The sequence below is a fragment of the Symsagittifera roscoffensis genome, chromosome 3 (assembly GCF_963678635.1).
Source record: "Symsagittifera roscoffensis chromosome 3, txSymRosc1.1, whole genome shotgun sequence".
Taxonomy (NCBI): Eukaryota; Metazoa; Xenacoelomorpha; order Acoela; family Convolutidae; genus Symsagittifera; species Symsagittifera roscoffensis.
Window position 1 is genome coordinate 20146340 of NC_087064.1, and position 22265 is coordinate 20168604.

Here is a 22265-nt window from a genome sequence, read left to right on the forward strand (position 1 = left end):
TTTCAGCGGATTTCTTCGTTGAGAAGCCAGACTCAGTGTTCATATTTTGAGGACAGACAAAAAGCGTAAATTCACACAGACACGCAATTGTCGGCCAACAATCCAATTCTCCGGCTTTGAAGAGTCTCGTCAGACTTCTTTCATTGTTAAGCCTTTGATAGCAATAAACTCATCGACCGTATTAATCGAAGATAACTTGAAGCAAGAGGCATATTCTGGTAACTTGGAAACAGCGACATCAGTCAGTTCACTGATACGTTTCAAGACTATATGACATCACTTCGCTAATAGAGATGTAAGAAACGGTTGAAATTATTTTGTAGAAACTAACCTAAATTGAGAAAACTGGACAAAAAGGTTCACTGGGAAATCTGATAATTAAATTCCATTTTCGAACTAAAGTCGATCAAGTTTTTGATGATTTTTACAGTTTTGCTGTTCGGTAGTGTAGTTTGCCTTTCTTTTAGCAAAAGATATTAACTGAATTTAAAAAGAAATCAAAGTCAAACAGCAAAAAATCAAACTTTAGCTTGAACAAATTTTAAGACTTTCAAAATCATAACGACCTATATAAGAGACTGAACTAAGTTCATCGACTCTTAAAAACGAATGGGGCAAAACAATTTTTATAACGGTTGCTAATCTCAAGCGTATACATACACAGATTGTTTTTGTTGACATTATGGGCGATCTTTATAAAAGGGAGGGATCATTATGTTTTTCCTAGCCGTTAAAGGTCTGGATTATTTGAGCTTGGTTGCTTGGCTACTTAGCGCGAAACCAATGTATACTTAAAAAACAGCCAGCATATTTTACACTTTCTACAAAGAAGCGAAGATGCATTTGTATTCTGGAGTTTGACTTCCTTTCAACAAAGGAAATGAACTAAGCTTCATGAAAAAAGTCAGACCGCTAAAAAAACTCAAACCGCAAAATTGAGCGTGAGAAAGTGAAAAAAATCTCTAAGACCTATTTAGGAGTCTTCACTACGTTCATCGAATATTAACAAATCAATGCCATTTTTTTTTGTAAATCTGTACACATGGGGCAGTTGTACAACCTTTTTTGTAGCAACTGAGTTTATGTGGTAAAAACAAACGAAAGCTCATCCCGTTTTATTGTTGTGAACGACTACAAATTTAAAAAAGATTGACCTCTTTTAAGTTAAAACCAAAAATATCATCAAAAATGTAACCGCAACACCTGCCTGATAATTTGCTGCTTTTATTAATTCGTTACAACTAAACACTACGTTGAACACGGCCCCAAACCCAGTATATCGTTAGCTCCACAGAAAAACACCCTCAACCAGAACACCAACCCAGACACAAAAAAAATCATGCGTCGAGAGGCTGAAACCTTTTAACCTGACGCATAAAAACTAGCAATAGCAAAATGCAACATGCAGGATTTACTGTTAGTATGATTGGCTTAGATGAGGACTTTTTGAGATTGGATGTTTACCGTCTTTCAAGAGGAAAGTGATTGATCAATTCAACTTTTGAATTGGAATGTTGAGCATAGGAGATTGATTTATGGATAAAGCTCCAAATTTTTCGGCATGAAGATTTTTTCTCTTTCTGCTCTTTCGTCGTTTTTGGTATCTCGAGAGAAGGTTCACACCTGCAAATTCTATTTTAATATACTGAATGAATCAATGAACCCACAAAGACACATCGCTTCTACACGGATGCGGAGCTGCTAGCACAAACGAGGAAATAGAAAAAAACTAGCCTAAAAGGATCAAAAAGTGAGAAAAAAAGGAAAACTAAAGCTAAAAGTAATAAAAATTCGGTATGTGGCGGAATCGAACCCCCTACCTCGAAATCAACATTATAAGGGCCTAGTATCTGCTCCATGCGCGCATGATCTCTATTGAACACTAGCCACCAATAACCCAGATACAAAGATAAAATTCGGTTCTTTTGCCATTTCCACCACCTGTGATTTTTTACTTGTGATTGTTTGTTCGCACTGTCAATTGTTACAGAAATTGACATGCTGACTGATTAGGCCAAAAATATTGGGTCTCCGTGGGTAACCGTGTATAACACTTTGTTACAACATAAAATTGATGCTTCTGTGAGGTGGAGGGAAGGTAAAAAAAAGTCCTTAATGCTACGCAATAAAGTTTACCAGGTATAATGCTAAATCAGCAAAAATAAACCAGAAGTGATGCTATTGCTGCTAAGTGCCACCAGATAAATGAGCACTTTCATTTGGGACTCGGGTTGAAAAAAGTTTAATTCGTAGTATGGAACTAATCTCCGCTTGTGACACTACACTCAAGCTCATTAAAACGACAATGAAGGTGGCTTAGAGATCCTACCAGTAGCGTATTCAGGGTAAAAATGAGGTAGATCTCGCTTTGGTAAACATATAAGTTATGTTTATACTTTGCAGCGTGCGTCTAAAAACACAAACATAACCGACAGACAACTGGAATTTTCAATGAAGTCAAGAGGCCAAGAAATAAATATGGACGAGTTTTCCCATATCTGTGAGTCAAAACTCAGACCAACTTTGCTTAACACTGATAAAATTTTTAAGAAAATACGGCTGAATTGGCTTTTATGAATCTCCGCGAACATATTTGAGGTCGTCTAAACCATTAAGAAAAAACTCTCTACATCATGGTTCCTTCCCAACCACTTTAGGCGAAAAGCTGCAAAAATAAGAGATTATAGCAGCTAAATTAATGTAAAACCGGAGTAGAATCAACTTGGGACTTCAGTTGCTCGTGTTATTTGTAAACATCGTTTCAATTAGTCTGAAAAACGAAAAATTCCGACCACTTTTCCTCGACACTGAGAGCACTTCGAACACATACTTTAAATCCGAATCACGGCTAATAGGGCTTTAACATGATACCACATTTGACCCCAAACAAACTTTCTTTGATATGTAAACTTTCTTCTAGGGCAAAAACGAACAAACCCTTTGCCCATAGAATCAACCCTTCACTTCGTGAAGTGGTAACAACAGAAGTATATAACGCTCTTTGAATTAGACATTTTTATGATTGACTTTAAAAAAAAAACAATCCAATTTGTAACACAGAGGCAAGTGGAGCGTCGAATCATTAGCAATACAACACCAAAAATGGCATCGAGAGCCGGCGAATAAAAAAAAAGACATGTAAAAAAAACTTGAACACAGAGGTGAAGATGCACTTCGCAATTACAAGCAAGAAAACGACAAAAAGCAGCTCTTTAAAAAAATCAGGAAAGGTAAGAGATAAGGCTCGAATAAAACAACTTCTGAACTGTGTCAGATTCGAACCTCCAACCTCGGGATTAGGAGTCTTACATCCTCGCATCTGCGCCAGGGGCCATTGAAAGATTGCAAGTACTACTCACAAAAAAAGCAACTATAGATGCTAGTAAATTGCCACAGCTATGCAGTAAAATATTTAAAAAATTCATAAAAACCTACAATGGTATTCAACGTTGCACCAGTAGAATTGGAGTTTCACTTCCTTCACTCTGCGCCACAGTCGCCTGACGATCGGTAAAAAAAATCAGTAAAGCAGAGAACAGATGCTATGAAAATTCCAATGCTACAGATGCAGCAAAATGAGCACTTTTATTCGGGATTTTGGTTGGGAAAAAACACTCTTGCTTTTACACTACGCTCCTAGCTCTCTGGTGTAAAAAACAAATTAAAAAATTAAAGGTAGCTCAAAACGAAGACAACAAGTCGAGAAACACAAAACAAGCGTTAGATAAGGATTCAAAATCATTTACCGAGCAAGAACTAAGCAGAAAACACTAGGATCCTTGCTTATCGAGGCGCAAAACAAAATTATTGTCACAAAACGTTTTGTGACATTAGTGTTTGAAACTCGATATTTTCATGAACCATCCCTCTTGAATAGCAAAAAAATAAAAACATATTCTTACTTTTCATTGAACAACTACAAGGTGACTAACAAGATCTACCATAAGTCAAAATCAATTTCCCTCAAAAACTAGAAGTGTTAGCGTTAAAAAAACTACAGAACAAGTTGCATTTATAAAAACCATTGCATTAATCAAATCAATTCATGCTTTTGAAAGAAAGCCGACTTAAGGTAAAAAAAAATCGATAGTCCGACCATTCAAATTTTCCTTAAAAAAACATTCCATAGATATCGAGAAAAACCTATCGTGACTCGAACCCTAGACCACCCCAGAGAACTTAGTGAGAAGGCGACTTTTTTCGTGGCGCCGGGTAATGTGAAAATTGAATTACAATTTTCGAGCACAGTCAAGAACATTGCAGAGCGTAATTTGCTCTTTTTTCAGCAAAGGAAAAGGAATTGATTTTTCAAAGAAAATAGCAGACCCTAATAGCTAAAGCTGCTTCTAGAAATTTAACACATTTCAATTTATCAGAAAATTGGTTGATGTATGGACGGATAGCTGTATGCAGCGATGGCTCTATAAATGAATGGCCGGGTAAATGAAAGAACGGCTAGATGCATGGGTGACTGGCTGATTGGATGGAGGGCTGAATGAACGGATGATTTACTACTGCGAACGGTTGGATGGCCGATTAGATAGAGAGGTGGCTGAATAGATGACTGAATCGGCAGATGGATGGCTAGATGTAGGGATGGCTGTTTGAAACAAGTGGATCGCTAGATGTCTGACAAGATAGATGAATGGAAGCATGGATGGCTGTCTAGACGACTGGTCGAATGCATGGATGGTTTGATGAATGACAGGTTGAACGGATGGCTCGCTGAATTGATGACAGGATGGATAGCTGGCTAGATGAATGAAAGACAGATTGGTTGAATGGATCGAAGGATTGATGGCTCTATAGATGGCTAGATGGAAGGATGGCATAGGCGATGGCTGTTTGAACTCGACGTGACGTTGCAGGGACGGATTGCAGGATGGATGGATGGTCGGCAAAGACGATCGCTTGCCGATCGGCAAAGAATAGCCACCAATAACGCAGAGAACAGATGGTATGAAACTTCAATGCTGCAGATGGTGATAATAGCAAAGGTGCACCAAATGAGCTCTTTCATTGGGAACTTTGGCTGGCAACAAAAGTTGAGCCAGACTTTTCAGCTACGATCGCTAGTTCGCTGGTGTTCAACGAAAGTCGAAAATTAAATATCAACAAAAAATCAGAAAAACACATCTATCAAAAATTTGCAGGTTTGTCACAAATGAAGCTCAAACTGAGAAAAACATGTCAAAATCACAAAAAAAACTAAAATTAAGCATTTAAAACCATTTGGCTAGCGTGAAGTTGGCACAAAATAATACTTCAATCAGCAATCATCAAGCCCAAAACAAAATTGACATCACAGAAAAAATTTTGTGCTATTAAGCTTTAAGACTCGATGATTTCATGCACCATGCCACTTGAACACACAAAAATATAAGAGTTTATTCTCGCTTTTTAATGAACGAGTACAAAGTGACTTAACCGATCTTACAAAAATCAATAAAATTTCAATGAAATAAAGAACAGAACAATTGGAGGTAAACGAGTAACAGAACAACTTTCATTTATAAAAAGCATTGCCTTTTCTCAAAAAAATAACGCATTTGAAAGAAGGCTTCAAAAAATAAAGAAAAAAAGAAAAAACTAAATTCAGAAGATTCAAGTTTTTCTAGAAAAATAAGTTTAAAGAAATTGAGAAAATTCGACCGAGACTCTAACCCTAATCCATCGCACGAAAACTGTCTAAACGGGTGACTTATTTTTTTTGCGCTGAGTAATCTGAAAATTGAAATCCAATTTTTAAACATAGTCAAGCACAATGAAGAGCATAAGTTGCAAGAGCCCTAACTGCTAAAAATAACAATTATCTTGAATAGGAAATCGGTTGATGGGGAATGATCGCTGCGAGTATCGATGGCTCTACGAATGCATGGCTGACTAAATAAATGAACGGCAAAATAGATGGATGATTGGCTTTGGATGGAGAGCTGAACGAATGGATGAATGATTAGATGTAAATGATTAGGTGGGAAAAAACCTTCTTGCTTTTACACTACGCTCCTAGCTCTCTGGTGTGAAAAACAAATTAAAAAACTAAAGGTAGCTCAAAATGAAGACAACAAGTCGAGAAACACAAAACAAGCGTTAGATAAGGATTCAAAATCAATTACCGAGCGTGAACTAAGCAGAAAACACTAGGATCCTTGCTTATCGAGGCGCAAAACAAAATTATTGTCACAAAACGTTTTGTGACATTAGTGTTTGAAACTCGATATTTTCATGAACCATCACTCTTGAATAGCAAAACCATAAAAACATATTCTTGCTTTTCATTGAACAAGTATAAGGTGACTAACAAGATCTGCCATTAGTCAAAATCAATTACCCTCAAAAACTAAAAGTGTTAGCATTAAACAAACTACAGAACTGGTGACTTTCAATCAGCGCTCATCGAGTCGAAAACAAAATTAACATCACAGAAAAAACTTTGTGATATTAAGCTTTAAGACTCGATGATTTCATGCACCATACCACTTGAGTAATCTGAAAATTGAAATCCAATTTTTAAACATAGTCAAGCACAATGAAGAGCATAAGTTGCAAGAGCCCTAACTGCTAAAAATAACAATTATCTTGAATAGGAAATCGGTTGATGGGGAATGATCGCTGCGAGTATCGATGGCTCTACGAATGCATGGCTGACTAAATAAATGAACGGCAAAATAGATGGATGATTGGCTTTGGATGGAGAGCTGAACGAATGGATGAACGATTAGATGTAAAACTGTTTGATTGGATGCTGAACAGATGGATAAGCGAATGGATGGCTGATTAGATAAATAGGTGGTTGGACAGATGGCTGAATCGGCAGAACGCTGGCTAGATGTATGAATGGCTGCTTGAGATAGGAGGATCGTACCGTTGGCTGACTGGTAGAATAGACAGATGGTTAGATTGACGCATGGATGGTTGTGTAGATGGACGGCTGGATGGAGGGATCGATGGCTTGAGTGAGTTTGAAGCTTGCTCTTGTAGAAAAGATGAATTTTCCTCTTCCATTCACAAAATAAGTCACGAGCATCAATTTTCAGGTGATTTACCAGCCTTACAACTCGATCAAAATAAAAATTTCTCGTCTTCAAAAATAGCATCGAGAGCCGGCGAATACAAAAAAAAGACATGTCAAAAAAAAACTTGAACACAGAGGTGAAGATGCACTTCGCAATTACAAGCCAGAAAACCGCAAAAAGCAGCTCTTTAATAAAATCAGGAAAGGTAAGAGATAAGGCTCGAATAAAACAACTTCTGATCTTTGTCGGATTCGAACCTCCAACCTCGGGATTAGGAGTCTTACATCCTCGCATCTACGCCAGGGGCCATTGAAAGATTGCTAGTACTACTCACAAAAAAAGCAGCTATAGATGCTAGTAAATTGCCACAGCTATGCAGTAAAATAGTCAAAAAGTTCATAAAAACCTACACCGGCATTCAACGTTGCACCAGTAGAATCGGAGTTTCACTTCCTTCACTCTGCGCCACAGTCGCCTGACGGTCGGGAAAAAAACAATAAAGCAGAGAACAGATGCTATGAAATTTCCAATGCTACAGATGCAGCAAAATGAGCACTTTTATTTGGGATTTTGGGTGGGAAAAAACCTTCTTGCTTTTACACTACGCTCCTAGCTCTCTGGTGTGAAAAACAAATTAAAAAACTAAAGGTAGCTCAAAATGAAGACAACAAGTCGAGAAACACAAAACAAGCGTTAGATAAGGATTCAAAATCAATTACCGAGCGTGAACTAAGCAGAAAACACTAGGATCCTTGCTTATCGAGGCGCAAAACAAAATTATTGTCACGAAACGTTTTGTGACATTAGTGTTTGAAACTCGATATTTTCATGAACCATCACTCTTGAATAGCAAAACCATAAAAACATATTCTTGCTTTTCATTGAACAAGTATAAGGTGACTAACAAGATCTGCCATAAGTCAAAATCAATTACCCTCAAAAACTAAAAGTGTTAGCATTAAACAAACTACAGAACTGGTGACTTTCAATCAGCGCTCATCGAGTCGAAAACAAAATTATTATCACAGAAAACACTTTGTGATATTAAGCTTTAAGACTCGATGATTTCATGCACCATACCACTTGAACACACAAAAATATAAGAGTTTATTCTCGCTTTTTAATGAACGAGTACAAAGTGACTTACCCAATCTTACAAAAATCAATAAAATTTCAATGAAATGAAGAACAGAACAATTGGAGGTAAACGAGTAACAGAACAACTTTCATTTATAAAAAGCATTGCCTTTTCTCAAAAAAATAACGCATTTGAAAGAAGGCTTTAAAAAATAAAGAAAAAACTAAATTCAGAAGATTCAAGTTTTTCTAGAAAAATAAGTTTAAAGAAATTGAGAAAATTCGACCGACACTCTAACCCTAATCCATCGCACGAAAACTGTCTAAACGGGTGACTTATTTTTTTGCGCTGAGTAATCTGAAAATTGAAATCCAATTTTTAAACATAGTCAAGCACAATGAAGAGCATAAGTTGCAAGAGCCCTAACTGCTAAAAATAACAATTATCTTGAATAGGAAATCGGTTGATGGGGAATGATCGCTGCGAGTATCGATGGCTCTACGAATGCATGGCTGACTAAATAAATGAACGGCAAAATAGATGGATGATTGGCTTTGGATGGAGAGCTGAACGAATGGATGAATGATTAGATGTAAAACTGTTTGATTGGATGCTGAACAGATGGATAAGCGAATGGATGGCTGATTAGATAAATAGGTGGTTGGACAGATGGCTGAATCGGCAGAACGCTGGCTAGACGTATGAATGGCTGCTTGAGATAGGAGGATCGTACCGTTGGCTGACTGGTAGAATAGACAGATGGTTAGATTGACGCATGGATGGTTGTGTAGATGGACGGCTGGATGGAGGGATCGATGGCTTGAGTGATGGCTGGATCGACCGATGACTGCATGGATGGCTTAAGGAATGACTGGTTGGATAAATAGATTGCGGGATGGATGGACTGGTTAATGGATGAAGGACTTGATGAAAGAATGCCTTGATGGATGGGTGGATGAATGGCAGGAAGGATGGATGACTTATGAGAGAGAGAGAGAGAGAGAAAGACTTAATTTACCCCTTGGGGAATTTACAAAACAATCATACAATTTACAAAACTTAACAGCAATAATAGAAATAGTTTATATTTTTAAAATAGATATTAAGAACGACAATACAGGCAAATACATTTTGCCGACCACGTTTAGCTCATTTTTTCATTGTAAGTTTGAAGCTTGCTCTTGTAGAAAAGATGAATTTTCCTCTTCCATTCACAAAATGAGTCACGAGCATCAATTTTCAGCTGATTTACCATCCTTACAACTCGATCAAAATAAAAATTTCTCGTCTTCAAATACCTTCGATTTTTCAAAACAAACACGCAGTAATTTGAGCTCCGCAACGACGAACAAGATTCTGAAAGGGTAACGTAATCGAAAATAATCAGGTCATATTCCCCGTGGAAAAGTCGATGGAAAAGGAGTAAATAACTTATCTCAAACATATAGGAGATAGGGTAAATATTCAAGTTCAAGAGTGTCGAATTATAATCACCAGTCATGCCAATCCACTTAATGCAACGCTTATTTAACGACTCCAACTTCTGAAGATCTGTTTTGCTTGGGGACCAAATTGGAGATGCATAAGATAAAATGGAGAGAATACAAGTTTTGTAAAAATTAATTTTGAGTGATCTAGATGCACTCATCGGAACATTTCTTTTCAGCATAAAGAAGACCTTATAGCACTTCGAAATTTTTTTCAGCAACGTGGAGGGACCAACTTAAATTCGAAGTTAAAAATAACACCACGGTCTTTAACACTTTGAATGCTATCAAGCAAAGTATTACCGATATAGAGAGTCGGTATGGTACAGTGAAAAAATGAGTTTTTTGCACTTCTCTATGTAAATCAAGAAAATTTTCAGCGCACCACCGCTGTAGAGCGGACAAGTCAGTCTGCAAGGAAGTAGAAATTACGCTGCAGCATTTGAGATCATCAGCAAAGAGAAAAGAAGAGGTGCTAAGGGTTGAGGGAATATCGTTTACAAACAGTAAGAATGATAAAGGCCTTAAAATGCTACCTTGGGGCACCCCACTTGTCACTGAGGCCATTTCAATTAGCGTGCCATCTATGCGCACACGCTGGTAGCGATTGGATAAATAACTATGTAGAAGTTCTAGGAAATCATGATCAAGGCCATATGACGCAAGTTTATAAAGCAGCCTGTCATGTCGCACTGAATCGAAAGCTTTCTTAATGTCAGCATAAGACACGGTAGTAAAAAGATCCTGATCATGACCTTCAAAAATTTTATCATAAAAACTCAAAAGTTGAGTTACAGTTGAACGCCGAGACAAGAACCCATATTTTGATGGCGAAACTTTGTACCGGACTTTCACATAAACATGATCGAATAAAACTCGTTCTAGACCTAGTGATAATTTCGGTAATCAGCTGATTGGCCGATAATTGGTAACATCACTGTAACTTTCTTTCTTATGAAGAGGCGAAACATACGCAGTTTTTCAAGCATCAGGCCAGACTTTGTGCTTCAAAAAATCCTCGTAAAGCGCAATAACCAAGGGACACAGTTGATTAGAGCAGTACCTGAGAAATGCAGGTGGTACATTATCACAGCAAACTGAGGATGAATCATCAGCAGAGCGTAAGAAGTTGAGAATTTTATCGAAAGAGATATTAATGGAATTTAACGAAATTGACGAATAAGTATAGAGCTGTAACACATCGACCGAACAGGAGGGTTTGAAGACTGAAGCGAAAAAGCGATTAAATAAATTGGATTTTTCTAAAATGGTGCGAGCTTTAAATGACCCCCAATGTAAGGTGCCAGGAAAGGTACACTTGTTGGAAATGCTCTTGAGAATTTTGAAACAGTTAATAACATTCAAATTTGCAATTGAGTTGAGATAACATAATTTATCTAAGTTTCGGTCAAGCTCAAGTGCCAGAGAACTATGATCGCAAGCCGGGAATTGTCGTGTCTTTGAAGTTAGTTTATTCATAAGGTGAACGGTAGATGAACTGTAGTAAAAAGGTAGTTGTTGTCGTTTTTTCCGTTTCAGCTGTGCAGATGCGGCCACTGCACCTGATATTGTAGGTATTAACAGAGTTGAGAACATTTCACGTAAATGAGGATATCTTAATGCATCGTAGCACGCATCTAGGAAACTATTAAAAGTAACGAAATTAAAAGAACTTCTGGAATAAGACGGTGGAAATAACTCAGCGTTTGTATGCATTGAAAATGTAACCCCAACGGCACGGTGATCAGAAAGTGCATAGTCAAAGAAAATTTCTAGAACACGGTCAGTTAGAAGAATGTCAAGTATATTCCCACTATTATGAGTTGGTTCATGAATCAGTTGCTGCAGATTGGAATCCTGGAAGATTGAAATCAAATTCATGTCATAGTTGGAAGAACTAAAGCTAGTACGCCAATCAATATCCGGTGGGCTAAAATCACCGCCAAGTAAGAAATAATTATTTAAACAACCAAGTTTCGAACATTCCGTCCGGTAAGCAGAATATACTAAGGATAGGAAATATTGAACTTCTGAACAGAGTAGCCTGAACCTGGAAGATGCAGGAGGGTTATATACTGTAGCAATGCCTTAAAACATATGAAGAACTCGAAAGTATAGCAGCGCATCCAACATTAGAATTGCAATGAACCGGTATGATATCAAAATGTGAGTTTAAGGTAGATTTCATGGCTATCAGAGCACCCCCGTGTTCGCCATTTGTTCTATCAGATCGAGCAATAACAAAATAATCAGAGAGAGGAAAAACGTGGTTTGATTCGGTAGAGTCATTTAGCCACGTTTCGGAGGCACAGAAGATACCACAGTTCCACGAATTTAACAAGTTAACAACTTGTAGTCGTCTATTTAATGAAACCAAACTTAGGCAATTCAAGAACACTATAAATAATTCAGAATATAGTCAGTCTTCATTGGAATTTATTGGAACCTCTTGGCCATCCAAATAAAGTTTTAAATCTCTAATTTTAATGAGACGTTTGTCATGCCCAGATTCGATAAGTTCAAATCGTTTTTCAAGAAGGGTTCTTTCAAGTTCTTAGCCAGTTTTTGTTCTTAGCCAGAGGGACTTACCAGAGGGTCTTAGCCAGAGGGACTTACTAAGGAATACGGCAGATGAATAGTCTTTCAGCATGTAGGCTCCTTCGCTCAATAACTTGCGAGCAGACCACGCTGCATTCAATTTTACATTGATACTTCGGGACTTTCCTGAATTGGGTTTCACTTTGCCCGCCCTATAAATGTCTTGAATACAACCTGAAGCATCCTTTTCAATAAATTCCAGATCATCGGTGACTAGTTTCGAATCATCTTCGAATCGTTTCGCTGTGATTTGAGATGAGCTCTCAGGTATGCCTTGAGTTCTGATTTCATCTACTTAATGGAGGGTTTTAGACTGTGGAGAGGTAGAGGGGTTGGATATGACGGTTTGGACAGCAGGGGTGACTGGCACAGACTTGATAGATTTTTCTACCGCAGATATCGAATCGACAATTAAGGTAGTGAACTTCACCCTGGACAAGGCTTCGCGTAATAAACAAGTGAGATTGCTTTTATTGACAAGGGCGAGAAACTTATTCAATTCTTGAGGATTACAATCAAGCAGCTCGTCAATCGCAGGATAATAGTCCTTGGTAGACGGTAACCGCCCACGTCCACTATCGCCGTCCACCATGACAATCAAATCAGTTGTCTCTACTTTAGCTCTTTAAAATAAATCAATAAGAAGTATCGGCAATAAAGCAGAGAATGATAGAGTTAATAACCAACATTGTCACGTAAATGAAGTGAATATATCTTTTGTTCTTCTGGTTCAAATGCTGTGTACCATCAATCGGATCTCTAAAATCCCTTAGCATAGGGCTATCCACTTAAGTATCCGAATCGCCGAACAGTGCGCTCTGAAATGAACTTATCAAATAGCAGCTAGTGCTATTTAATACGTTTATCACAACAATTAGGCTATCTATCTAAAGATAGGCTATCTATGGGTTGGATGAATGGTTGGATGGATTGCTGGCCTGTTGGATGATTCCTTGAATGGATGAAATGGTTGGTTTCATGAATTAAGTTAACGAATGCCGTGATGGATGGATGACTGGGTGTGTTGAAATTGATGGCTGGATGCATGACTGAATGGATGTTTAGATAGATAGCTGCTTTGATGGATGGATGGCTATCTACATGGGCGGATTACAAGTCGGTTGGATGGTCGGTTGTCTGGCTGAAAGCAGCGCTAGATAAAAAGATGAGTAGTTGGTAGAATGGGTGGCTGGTAAGATGGATGGATCGCTTGATGTGTACACAGGCGAAGCAGTGCTTCGTTAACTAAAGAAAGAATATGAAAAAAAACTAGCTGTAAAAATGAAATTGAAAAAAGTGAGGACAAGTCTTGTAAATGAAAATTTTTGCGGTTGCGGATTCGAAGTTACGACCAGGAGATAGTATTTGTCTGTCCTGGTATCTGCGCCAGAGGCATATGAAAAACTTACTAACACTAGCTACCAAAAACGCAGCTAAATTTTCTAATAAACTACAATAGCTATGCAGCAGTCGGACGAGATTTAAACAGACACAAATTTGCAAGTAGAAAAAATGAAACATGACAAACTGAAGGCAGATACACTAACTTTACATCTAATAAATTCAAAAGCATCAAGCCATATTATCGATAAATTATGCCTTTCGAGAAAATGCGAGAAAAATTGAGCTGGAAAATTTCTGTTATGTTGCTGGAAAAAAGACATGTTTTTTCGGTTCAATTGATCATTTGAAAATGCATCAATTGAACTGGCTTTTTAGCAATTGAATATCAAAGCACATGCTACCAAAAAGCTGTATAAGTGCCCTATAAGGGGCACCAAAATTTGCGACTTGGGTTGGAAAGTAAAGAATTGTCGTACTGTTACACTACGCACACTAAAGACCGCGTGTGCAATGAATGGCTGGATGGATGCGGATCGATGGCTGAGTGAATGGACGAAAAGTTGGCTGCATTGATGGATGGCTTGATGCCACCCTTACCTTACCATACTTTGCGCTGCCCGCGTATTCCACTTAAGCATTGGTATATACGATATAGCTTATACATATAAACATATGCTGTGATGCTTAACCATGGTAAATTAGCTAAAACACGGTGAGATACGTGTCACGCGCATCTAGTACGCATTTATTCAAAACTAGCGTAAAAACGGCAAAAAGTTATTCTATAAAGCGGGAAAAAAATTAGCCTCGAATTAGTTAACTTTTTTTAACCATGTACCGAATTGGAACCTGCGACCTCGAGATTTGGAGTCTCAAGTTCTCGCATCTACGCGACGGGCCGATGAAAGATACCAAATACTAGCCATCAATGATTCAGCTATGGATGGTAATAACCTGCCAATGCTATGCAGCAAAAAAAAAGCCAAATATAAATTAAACTAGGGCTAAGTAAGGCGTTGAACCTCCGACCAGTAGATTAGGAGTATGAAGTCCTTCTATCTGTGCCACAGACGTTTCACGATTGACAATCACTAGTCATTTAAATCAGAGAATAGATGCTATAGAAATTTCAATGCTGCATATCGTGATTATAGCAAAAAAGACCACCAAATGAGCTCTTTTTATTTGCGAGTAGCGTTGGCGAAAAAAGTAGAGTCCTAGTAATACACTACGCTCGATTTTGTACATGTGAAAAAGATAGGTTAAATCAAATCGCAAAACTATGAGCTTGATCAATTTTTTCTAAAAAAAAAATTACTTAGACACTTGGAAAATTAACACGACCAAATCAATATTCTTCTTTTTTTTCAGTGCCAATTGAAATTCTAATTATTCAAAGAAATTATATGCAACTCCCCCATCACGCGTAATATAAACCACGCAAATGCTATCAAATGAAATTTATCGTATATTTCATCCGAAACAGCTGTTGTTTTAAAACAGAAAACTTTAAAAATAGCCAAAACAATTGAATCGTACCTGTAGTCTGTAACAGGAAGGATGTTGTAGAAGTGGAACCCTGGCTTGGTCAGGGAGACGTCGTTGATAGTCTGGGATCCAGGCACTATGATGTGGAACCGCACCTTCAGATTCTCATCCTCCTCCGCATCTTCAATTGAGGCAAAAGTGAAGATCATTCAAACTATCACACTATTTTAACTTTATTTTAAGTAATACAATTTTCAGTAACGAAAAATTTGTCTGAAAAGACCGACTTATTTGAGGATACGATACAATAATCTCATAAGATTAGAGCTAAGATATATCATCTCTATGATTTATCATCACTGACTTAACTACAATAGAGCACAAAACGTGTAGCGAATAATTGCTAATATGACTTATTTTTGAAAATCGTTTACCTGCATCAGGTTTACAGCTCGCCATTGAATTGCCTCTGATAAACTTTCCCTGAGTTGACAGACGTTTGAACTTATCCGCGCTCATGTTCGAATTCGGCGCCAGTTCTATTCGATCCAGTGGTCCCATATGGACAAGACTGGTATCATCCGGACCCTGATCCACGTCGTATCCAATCACCGAAAAGTCTCGAGGCACGAGAACACTCAACTCCCGACCAGACTCGTTCACAATCGCGTATGGCGCCATGTCCCCAATTAAATCACACGTTTGGTCGTCATTGTAAACTAGAGAGAAAGAGCTTGCGAAAGCTTCTTGGACCTAGAGAAAACAACTTTTGCTGATATCAAACTCACAAAATCTTTTGAGGGTATAAGCTCTTTTCAACCTTTTCGTTAATTATATTTCTAGAGCACGAATAAAAGTGGGTTTCGATGCTATTACCTCTGGATTGAGAGGCTGAGGTCAATCTACAGACACTTCCTTGCAAACTAAACATTTCAAAAGCGACGAACCTGTTCCATGGTTTGCAAGAACTTGGATGTCGCAGTCATTTGAAGAGACTTTTGGGCGGATATGTTGACACACCATTGAGCCGAGTTGCCTTCAGCTCCTAAAGAGTCTGGAGTGGACTCTCCCACATTGTGTTTGATTTCCGTCTTCATGCACCACAGCTCACTCTTTGTTTGGCCTATCAAATATTACATAGAAAAAATCAACTGTTAGAAATGCGTTAAAGACCCCCCAAGGGAACTTAAAACGACTGATTGTTGTTCCAACCACTCTCAAAGGTTCCGTTTCTAAAATTATTTTCCAGCCAATTTCGACTACCTCAGCGAAAGCTCGTAAGAGGTCAAATTGATTTGATGCATGCGAGAGGCGATATTTTTCAAAAAAAGACAACACAACTCAACTCAATATACGTGAAAGCGCAGTCGGAACATTCAAGGCGTCACCCTGATACACATGCAATAGCAGTCTTGTTCTTTTTTGCTGGGAATTATAAACACTAAAATCCATCTTTGAAGCTAAAAATCAAGCATCATCTTTTGAATTCGTTATCGGAGACAACTTATCTTTACCTCAGTAATCAAATTTGTATATCACTTAAAATTAAATGAAAAGCTATACCGCTATAACAGCCATGGCCAAATGATGGTTGATCACAGCGGCGAAGCTGGGCTTCGCAAACACTAGCAAAAACACGACAAAAAGCAGCTCTATAAAGTGCATTAAGAAAAATTCTAAATAAGCCCCGAATAAATAAAAAAAAATCGGCTACGTATGAGAGAAATTTGAACTTGCAACCTAGTATTTAAGAGTCTCAGCCACTGATGCTTAAAATGCAGCAAACACTAGCCACAAATAAAGCAGAGTACAGATACTAGGCAATTTCCAATGCTACAGTAAAATTTCCAAATTAGTGGACACCTTTAATGTACACTTTTATTTGCGAGTTAGGGTAAAAAAAAGGAGTTAGGGTAGAAAAAAAGATTTGTACACATAGGCGAAGTTGCATTTCGCATACAAGCAAAAACATGACCGATAAAGCTACTGGGAAAACTGAATAAGTAAGACTTAGAGTCCACCAATTTCTTAAGTGAAGTGTGCCAATTATGAGTGTACACAATTGCTAAGTGACGCAAGCCAATTATGACGCATCAGCAGTACCAGTCAGTTTAAAAAAAAGATTTATCAACTAACATGCCTCAATTTGTGGTGCGGACGCATTTTATCAAGACTACGAAAAGTTCATTAAAAACATCCGACACTGCCCAGGTTCGAACACTATTTTTGTAGCGGATCTCCTTCCCTACCTCTACGCTACAGTTCCATGATAACTTGAAGCTAAAGTGCTATAATAGTCTGTGTTAGTTTCCTTAGCACTGGCTGCACTTGATAGCTGGTTATTGATCAAAATGAACACTTTCAAAACGAACACTAATATTTGCGACTTAGGTTGGAAAAAAAGAGAGCTCATACTATCACACAAGCTCTGATTGTGTAATAAATACACTAAGCTGATTGGTACGGCAAACAGTGTGAAACAACTCAAAACCGAACAAATTATTTCCGCTTTTTGAAATATTTTTCACCTTTCGAAGAAATTTGATCGGGTTGTTACTCATCGATTCTCAAGATAATTTTCGTAAGATTATCAGAAGTGAAGAAAATGATATCAATACGTATTCTCTCTTATCCCGCGGTGAACTCAGAAAGATAAAATCGGTTTTGGAAACTAGAAGTCATTCACGTTTTTCGTGATCTTAACCATTTAGAGTTTGACTTTCTCCAAACAAAGGAAATGAACTGAACTTAAGAAGAAATCAAAAATGAAACCGGCGATAATCTCATACTCGAGCGTTTTAAGTTTTTCCCGGCAAAATAAAAACACAGAGGCGAAGTTGCACTTCGCATAAACAAGCAAAAATATGACCAATAACGCTACTGGGAAAAACTCAAGGAAAAAATTGAGTCTACAAAATTTCTTAAGTGACATGCATCAATCATGAGTCAACACAATTGCTAAGTGACGCCAGCCAGTTATGACGAAATAGCAGTACCAGTCAATTAAAAAAAATTACCAACTGACATGTCTCAATTTAAAGAGCGGACGCATTTTAGCTAGTATACGAAAAAGTTCACTAAAAACATCCGACCCTGCCCAAGTTGGAACCCTCGTACGGCTCTCCTTCCCTGCCTCTACGCTCGAAACTTTTCGAAACTAGACACAGAACATAATTTTCGCGCCGTTTCCGCAATTGGAGAGCACAATTTACCTACCGTTTAGCAAAGGAACTTGAATTGAATTCAAAAAGTGCATATGCACCTAGTGCATTCATAAATGCATTAATAAGTATGATGCTCATATGTAGTTAGTAGAGCATTTCAAGACTTTTTCCATAAAAAGTTATAAAATCATCAAGACTTTTATAGCCAATGATCACTTTGTTCTTTTACTCTTAATCACGGCCTTTTTAAAAAAAGAATTACATCGTTTTTATACACTTACAAAATTTGCTTGGGCAAATTTTTAGACTTTTTAAAAAAATTTAAACACGAGCTGTATAAACTTAAAGAAACACATATTAGCAAACACACATAAGCAAATACTATTAGCAACGGAATTTTTTTCTGCAACTTCCGATTCACTAGTACATTTTGCTCAATAATCGCTGCCTGATAAGAATAATTTTACCTCTGTCAGTAACGAATCTGTTTGGTTCCACTACGGGTTCCCACGCATTAACCAGGCCATTGAAGTACTCCACTCCTAGAGTTGTCTCAGCCACTATGCTAAGTCTGTCAGTGGAGATGTAGTTGTTGATTCGCACAGACAGAGATGACTCCATGAGGAGGATGGGTTGGGTGATTCCTGTGCTGTCACTGATGTCCAACTTTATTGTCACTCGAGGTACCGTCAAAAACGCCTTAAATGAAGGCAAACGGAAAATATAATATTTTTAAGAACCAGGAAGATCCATCAAAAATTAGCTGTCCGTCAACGCAACGCCAAGTTTCTAGTCTCTCTTTTTGCAAAAAATCGTTAATTTTTACTCCGGTTTCTATCGGCTCCGGAATTCAAAAGAGGTCTCGTTCTCGATCAGTTTTTACTCATTTTTAGGAACAACAAGCAAACAAGTTTCAGTTTTATAAATTCCTGATCAAGTCTTCTTTAATGAAAAAATTACACTCACGGATTCTGAGTCATCGTCTAAGTTAGAAGGAGCATCCACTGAAGTTATCTTGGCCAGCGAATGGACTGGAGCCTTCAGGAAGGCCACGTCGTCACTCTTAACCTCTTTCGGTGCCCAAAGTGCATCAGTAACCCCGTATACACCTCGTTGTTCATCCAGCGCCTGATGCTTCGACATTATTATTGCCACAGCCTGCATGATTTTGATCACAGCTGGCGATATATTGATGTCCAGTTCGCCTACGTCTATATTCATATTCTGCTGTTTCGAAGATTCCGATTGGTTAGCGAATGCCTGCATGTTGAATTTGGGAATTACTTGCTTCGTGTTTCCCCTGCGAAGGGAACTCTTGAAGGGACAACAGATGAGCTCTATGTCTGTCACTAGGGCAGTCAACTTTAACTCTTTGGCGCGCATCACTATCGATGAACGCACTTTCCACTAAAATGAAATATTTGATCATAGCCAACAGACAGTTGAAAAAAGTGCCGCTGAACTCAATGAAACAGAAAAACAATTGACTTATTTTTCGAAATTCGAACAAAAATATATATTCGCCACCACTCTCTATCTTTAGCAATGAACATAGCCAACATACAGTTGGAAAAGAGTCAATGAATGCAATTAAACAGAAAAAAAAAATGATGACTTGATTTTTGAAAACATGAAACTTTCAAATTTCCTTAATAAAAAAGAAGGCCTCAAAGCTCCTTTAATTTCCAAAATTTGTGACTGAAACTTTTTTGATAAAATTTACACATTTTGGGAAAACTGGATCAATAGGTAAAAATTTCGCTGGAAAATCTGATAACTAAATTCCATTTTCGAAATTAGAAGTAGATCACGGTTTTCGTGCTCTCTGAACTTTCACTGTTCGATAGTGGAGTTTTTCTGCCTTTTAACAAACAAAATGAAATGAACTTAAAAAGAAAGCAAACTTCAAGCTGCAAAAAAATCCAATTTCAGTGTGAACAAATTTTGAGACCTTTCCTGAAAAAAACCAAAAAAAATTATCGCGACCTATATAAGTGTCTTCACTACATTCATCAACTCTTAATAATCAATCCAACGTTTCTACATCTTTTCTATGAAGAAGAGACGTAGACAAACAGCAGAGAATGTTCAACTCACCGTGAGTATTAGGCAAGGGGAGTAGTCATTGCGTGTGTCTGACACTAGCACTATCTCCGGATTCCTGAAGGAGACAGAAATGATCCGTGTCACTTCTTTCTCCGGCTCCTTCACTGCATCAGCCACAACAGCACTAAATATTGCTAGTTGGCTACCTTGCAATTAAATTATAGACGTTTTAAGGACAGGGAAGTTTTTTTATAAATGATAGGAGTTTGACACTTTTTCCAATAATATCAGTTGCGTAGTCTTCCGACTACATGGAAAAAATTTTGACCCGAGAAAACCAGGTGAGAAGTTAACAACAGAATACTGGAAGATAGAACTTGAAGATGGCCTGTTTGTTTCGTTCTGAACTTACGGTAAACCCTTGGCGAGTATCAATGCGCCCTCGATCAAAATGCTGTTTCAACACAATCAAAACTATCAAAATTTTATTCGAGAAAAACGAGTTATGTTTTAGCTGACATTTGATGTCACAATAAGTTATTTACAACCATGCTGTTCTTAAAAAAGATATTGATTTCTTAAGCCCAGACCTTATTTCAATTGGGCCAAGAACAGCGATTCCTCTTTCGATCATACTGTCATAAAAAAATTGTCATAATCCGATTCTCATCAAAAATCTACCGAATCTTTAAAATACTAAAACTTACCCGGCCTCCAGTTGGCCATTCTCGTTCCCGTCATCGTCTTCTTCTTGGATTGTCTCCAGAGGTGCAGTTATGGCCTTCTCCACCTGCTCCAACTTATCATCACCCTCAGTACTCATCACTGGTTTGTTCTTCAGAAAGAAGTCACCCACTGAGAGGAGGAAATCAGTGCACACACACAGGTACATGTCATTCAACAACATGTCTATCTTCTCCTCGTCGCCTTCCTTCAACAGAAAATTCAGTTAACATTCACTTCAAATAACCTGTTTTTTCAGTGCTTTTCTTTTATTTTGGGAATAAACTCTCATACAAAAAAAAGATAACACGGATAGCAGGTTTCTGTGCAAATAGCACAGAATGTTCCGACTATAGTCATAAAAAACACAAAAAAAAGGTTTTTCAAATTAGGCTTTTTTTACTGCGTGGTGTGTTAAAAGGATCCGAACGAAAAACTACAACTTAGGCAGATTCGACAGTCATATTAAATTGGGCGGCAACAGTTTCGTAAGAAATTCGCGCCATTTCGTTCACTTTTTTTGCGCCATTTCCACGTTCGTATTTGGAGAGTGCTATTTACGTCACTTTCAGCAGATGAATTTCAACTGAACTCAAAAAGTGCATATGTACCTAGAGGCATTCATAAATGCATCAATATGTATGAATGCGCATCTGTAGTTATTAAAGACTTTTAACACTTTTCCTGAAAAAAAAAAAACAAAAAAAATCAGCAGGACCTAAGAGTCTTCACTACGTGCTTTACTCTTTAAAAAATCAAAAAATTTCAAACTAGTTTCTCCCAACACTGAGAGAATTTTTTCAAAATTTTTTAAGTGTCGTTCGAATCACTACTGAAAGGGCTTTAATTTGATATAATACTCGAGCCATCCGGATGATTATTTGGGGTACATGATTTTACATGAACAAAAAAAGAAAGAAAAAAGCTATAACACATCCAAATATAAAGTTCTTGCCCTCTTTTCAAATGGTCTGAACAATGATTGGAACATTCTGAAATTATCATTTCAATTTTGAACATTGCTGAAGAATGAAAGAATGCCGATTTTATTAATGTTTGTGTACCTTGGCGTAGTCAATGGCAATCATGTAAGTGGAATTGGCTGATTGGTCAGCTAAGCTTCCCTCTCTCGTCTGTTCAGGTATTGAGTCCATTCGAGCAGTGGCATAATCTCCACTGTTTGATAACGAGTCAATTTTCTTCTTCCGCTCCATCATCCTAGAATGTAACTAGCTGTAAGACTTGGAACCTACACAACGATAAAAAAAATCCAACGAAACCACACCTGCTCCAATCTGTTGTTCATTTTTTTTGGTAATTT

The 22265-nt window shown here is 37.7% G+C and overlaps 3 protein-coding genes across 7 annotated transcripts in view; 1 reads left to right on the plus strand and 2 right to left on the minus strand.

Moving 5' to 3' along the window:
- The window catches only part of LOC134842735 (WD repeat-containing protein 7-like), a 625416-nt gene that overhangs the window by 331740 nt on the left and 271411 nt on the right, over window positions 1–22265 (plus strand). The window lies entirely within an intron of this gene.
- LOC134842737 (small ribosomal subunit protein uS8-like) overlaps window positions 1–22265 on the minus strand; it is a 121367-nt gene that overhangs the window by 82738 nt on the left and 16364 nt on the right. The gene's annotated exons all lie outside the window — the stretch shown is intronic.
- Window positions 1–22265, minus strand: part of LOC134842733 (intermembrane lipid transfer protein VPS13C-like) — a 102132-nt gene that overhangs the window by 55783 nt on the left and 24084 nt on the right. For 3 of the 5 annotated variants that reach the window (XM_063859205.1, XM_063859202.1, XM_063859201.1), the window contains exons 17-26: window positions 22009–22162; window positions 20929–21152; window positions 20634–20675; window positions 20273–20405; window positions 19142–19582; window positions 18643–18874; window positions 15959–16134; window positions 15446–15764; window positions 15063–15192; window positions 1465–1623 (exon numbers count right to left, since the gene is read on the minus strand). In XM_063859205.1, coding sequence (XP_063715275.1) covers window positions 1465–1623; window positions 15063–15192; window positions 15446–15764; window positions 15959–16134; window positions 18643–18874; window positions 19142–19582; window positions 20273–20405; window positions 20634–20675; window positions 20929–21152; window positions 22009–22162 — 2010 coding nt within the window. The remainder of the gene's footprint in view (window positions 1–1464; window positions 1624–15062; window positions 15193–15445; window positions 15765–15958; window positions 16135–18642; window positions 18875–19141; window positions 19583–20272; window positions 20406–20633; window positions 20676–20928; window positions 21153–22008; window positions 22163–22265) is intronic. The other 2 variants (XM_063859203.1, XM_063859204.1) reach the window with 2 other exon arrangements.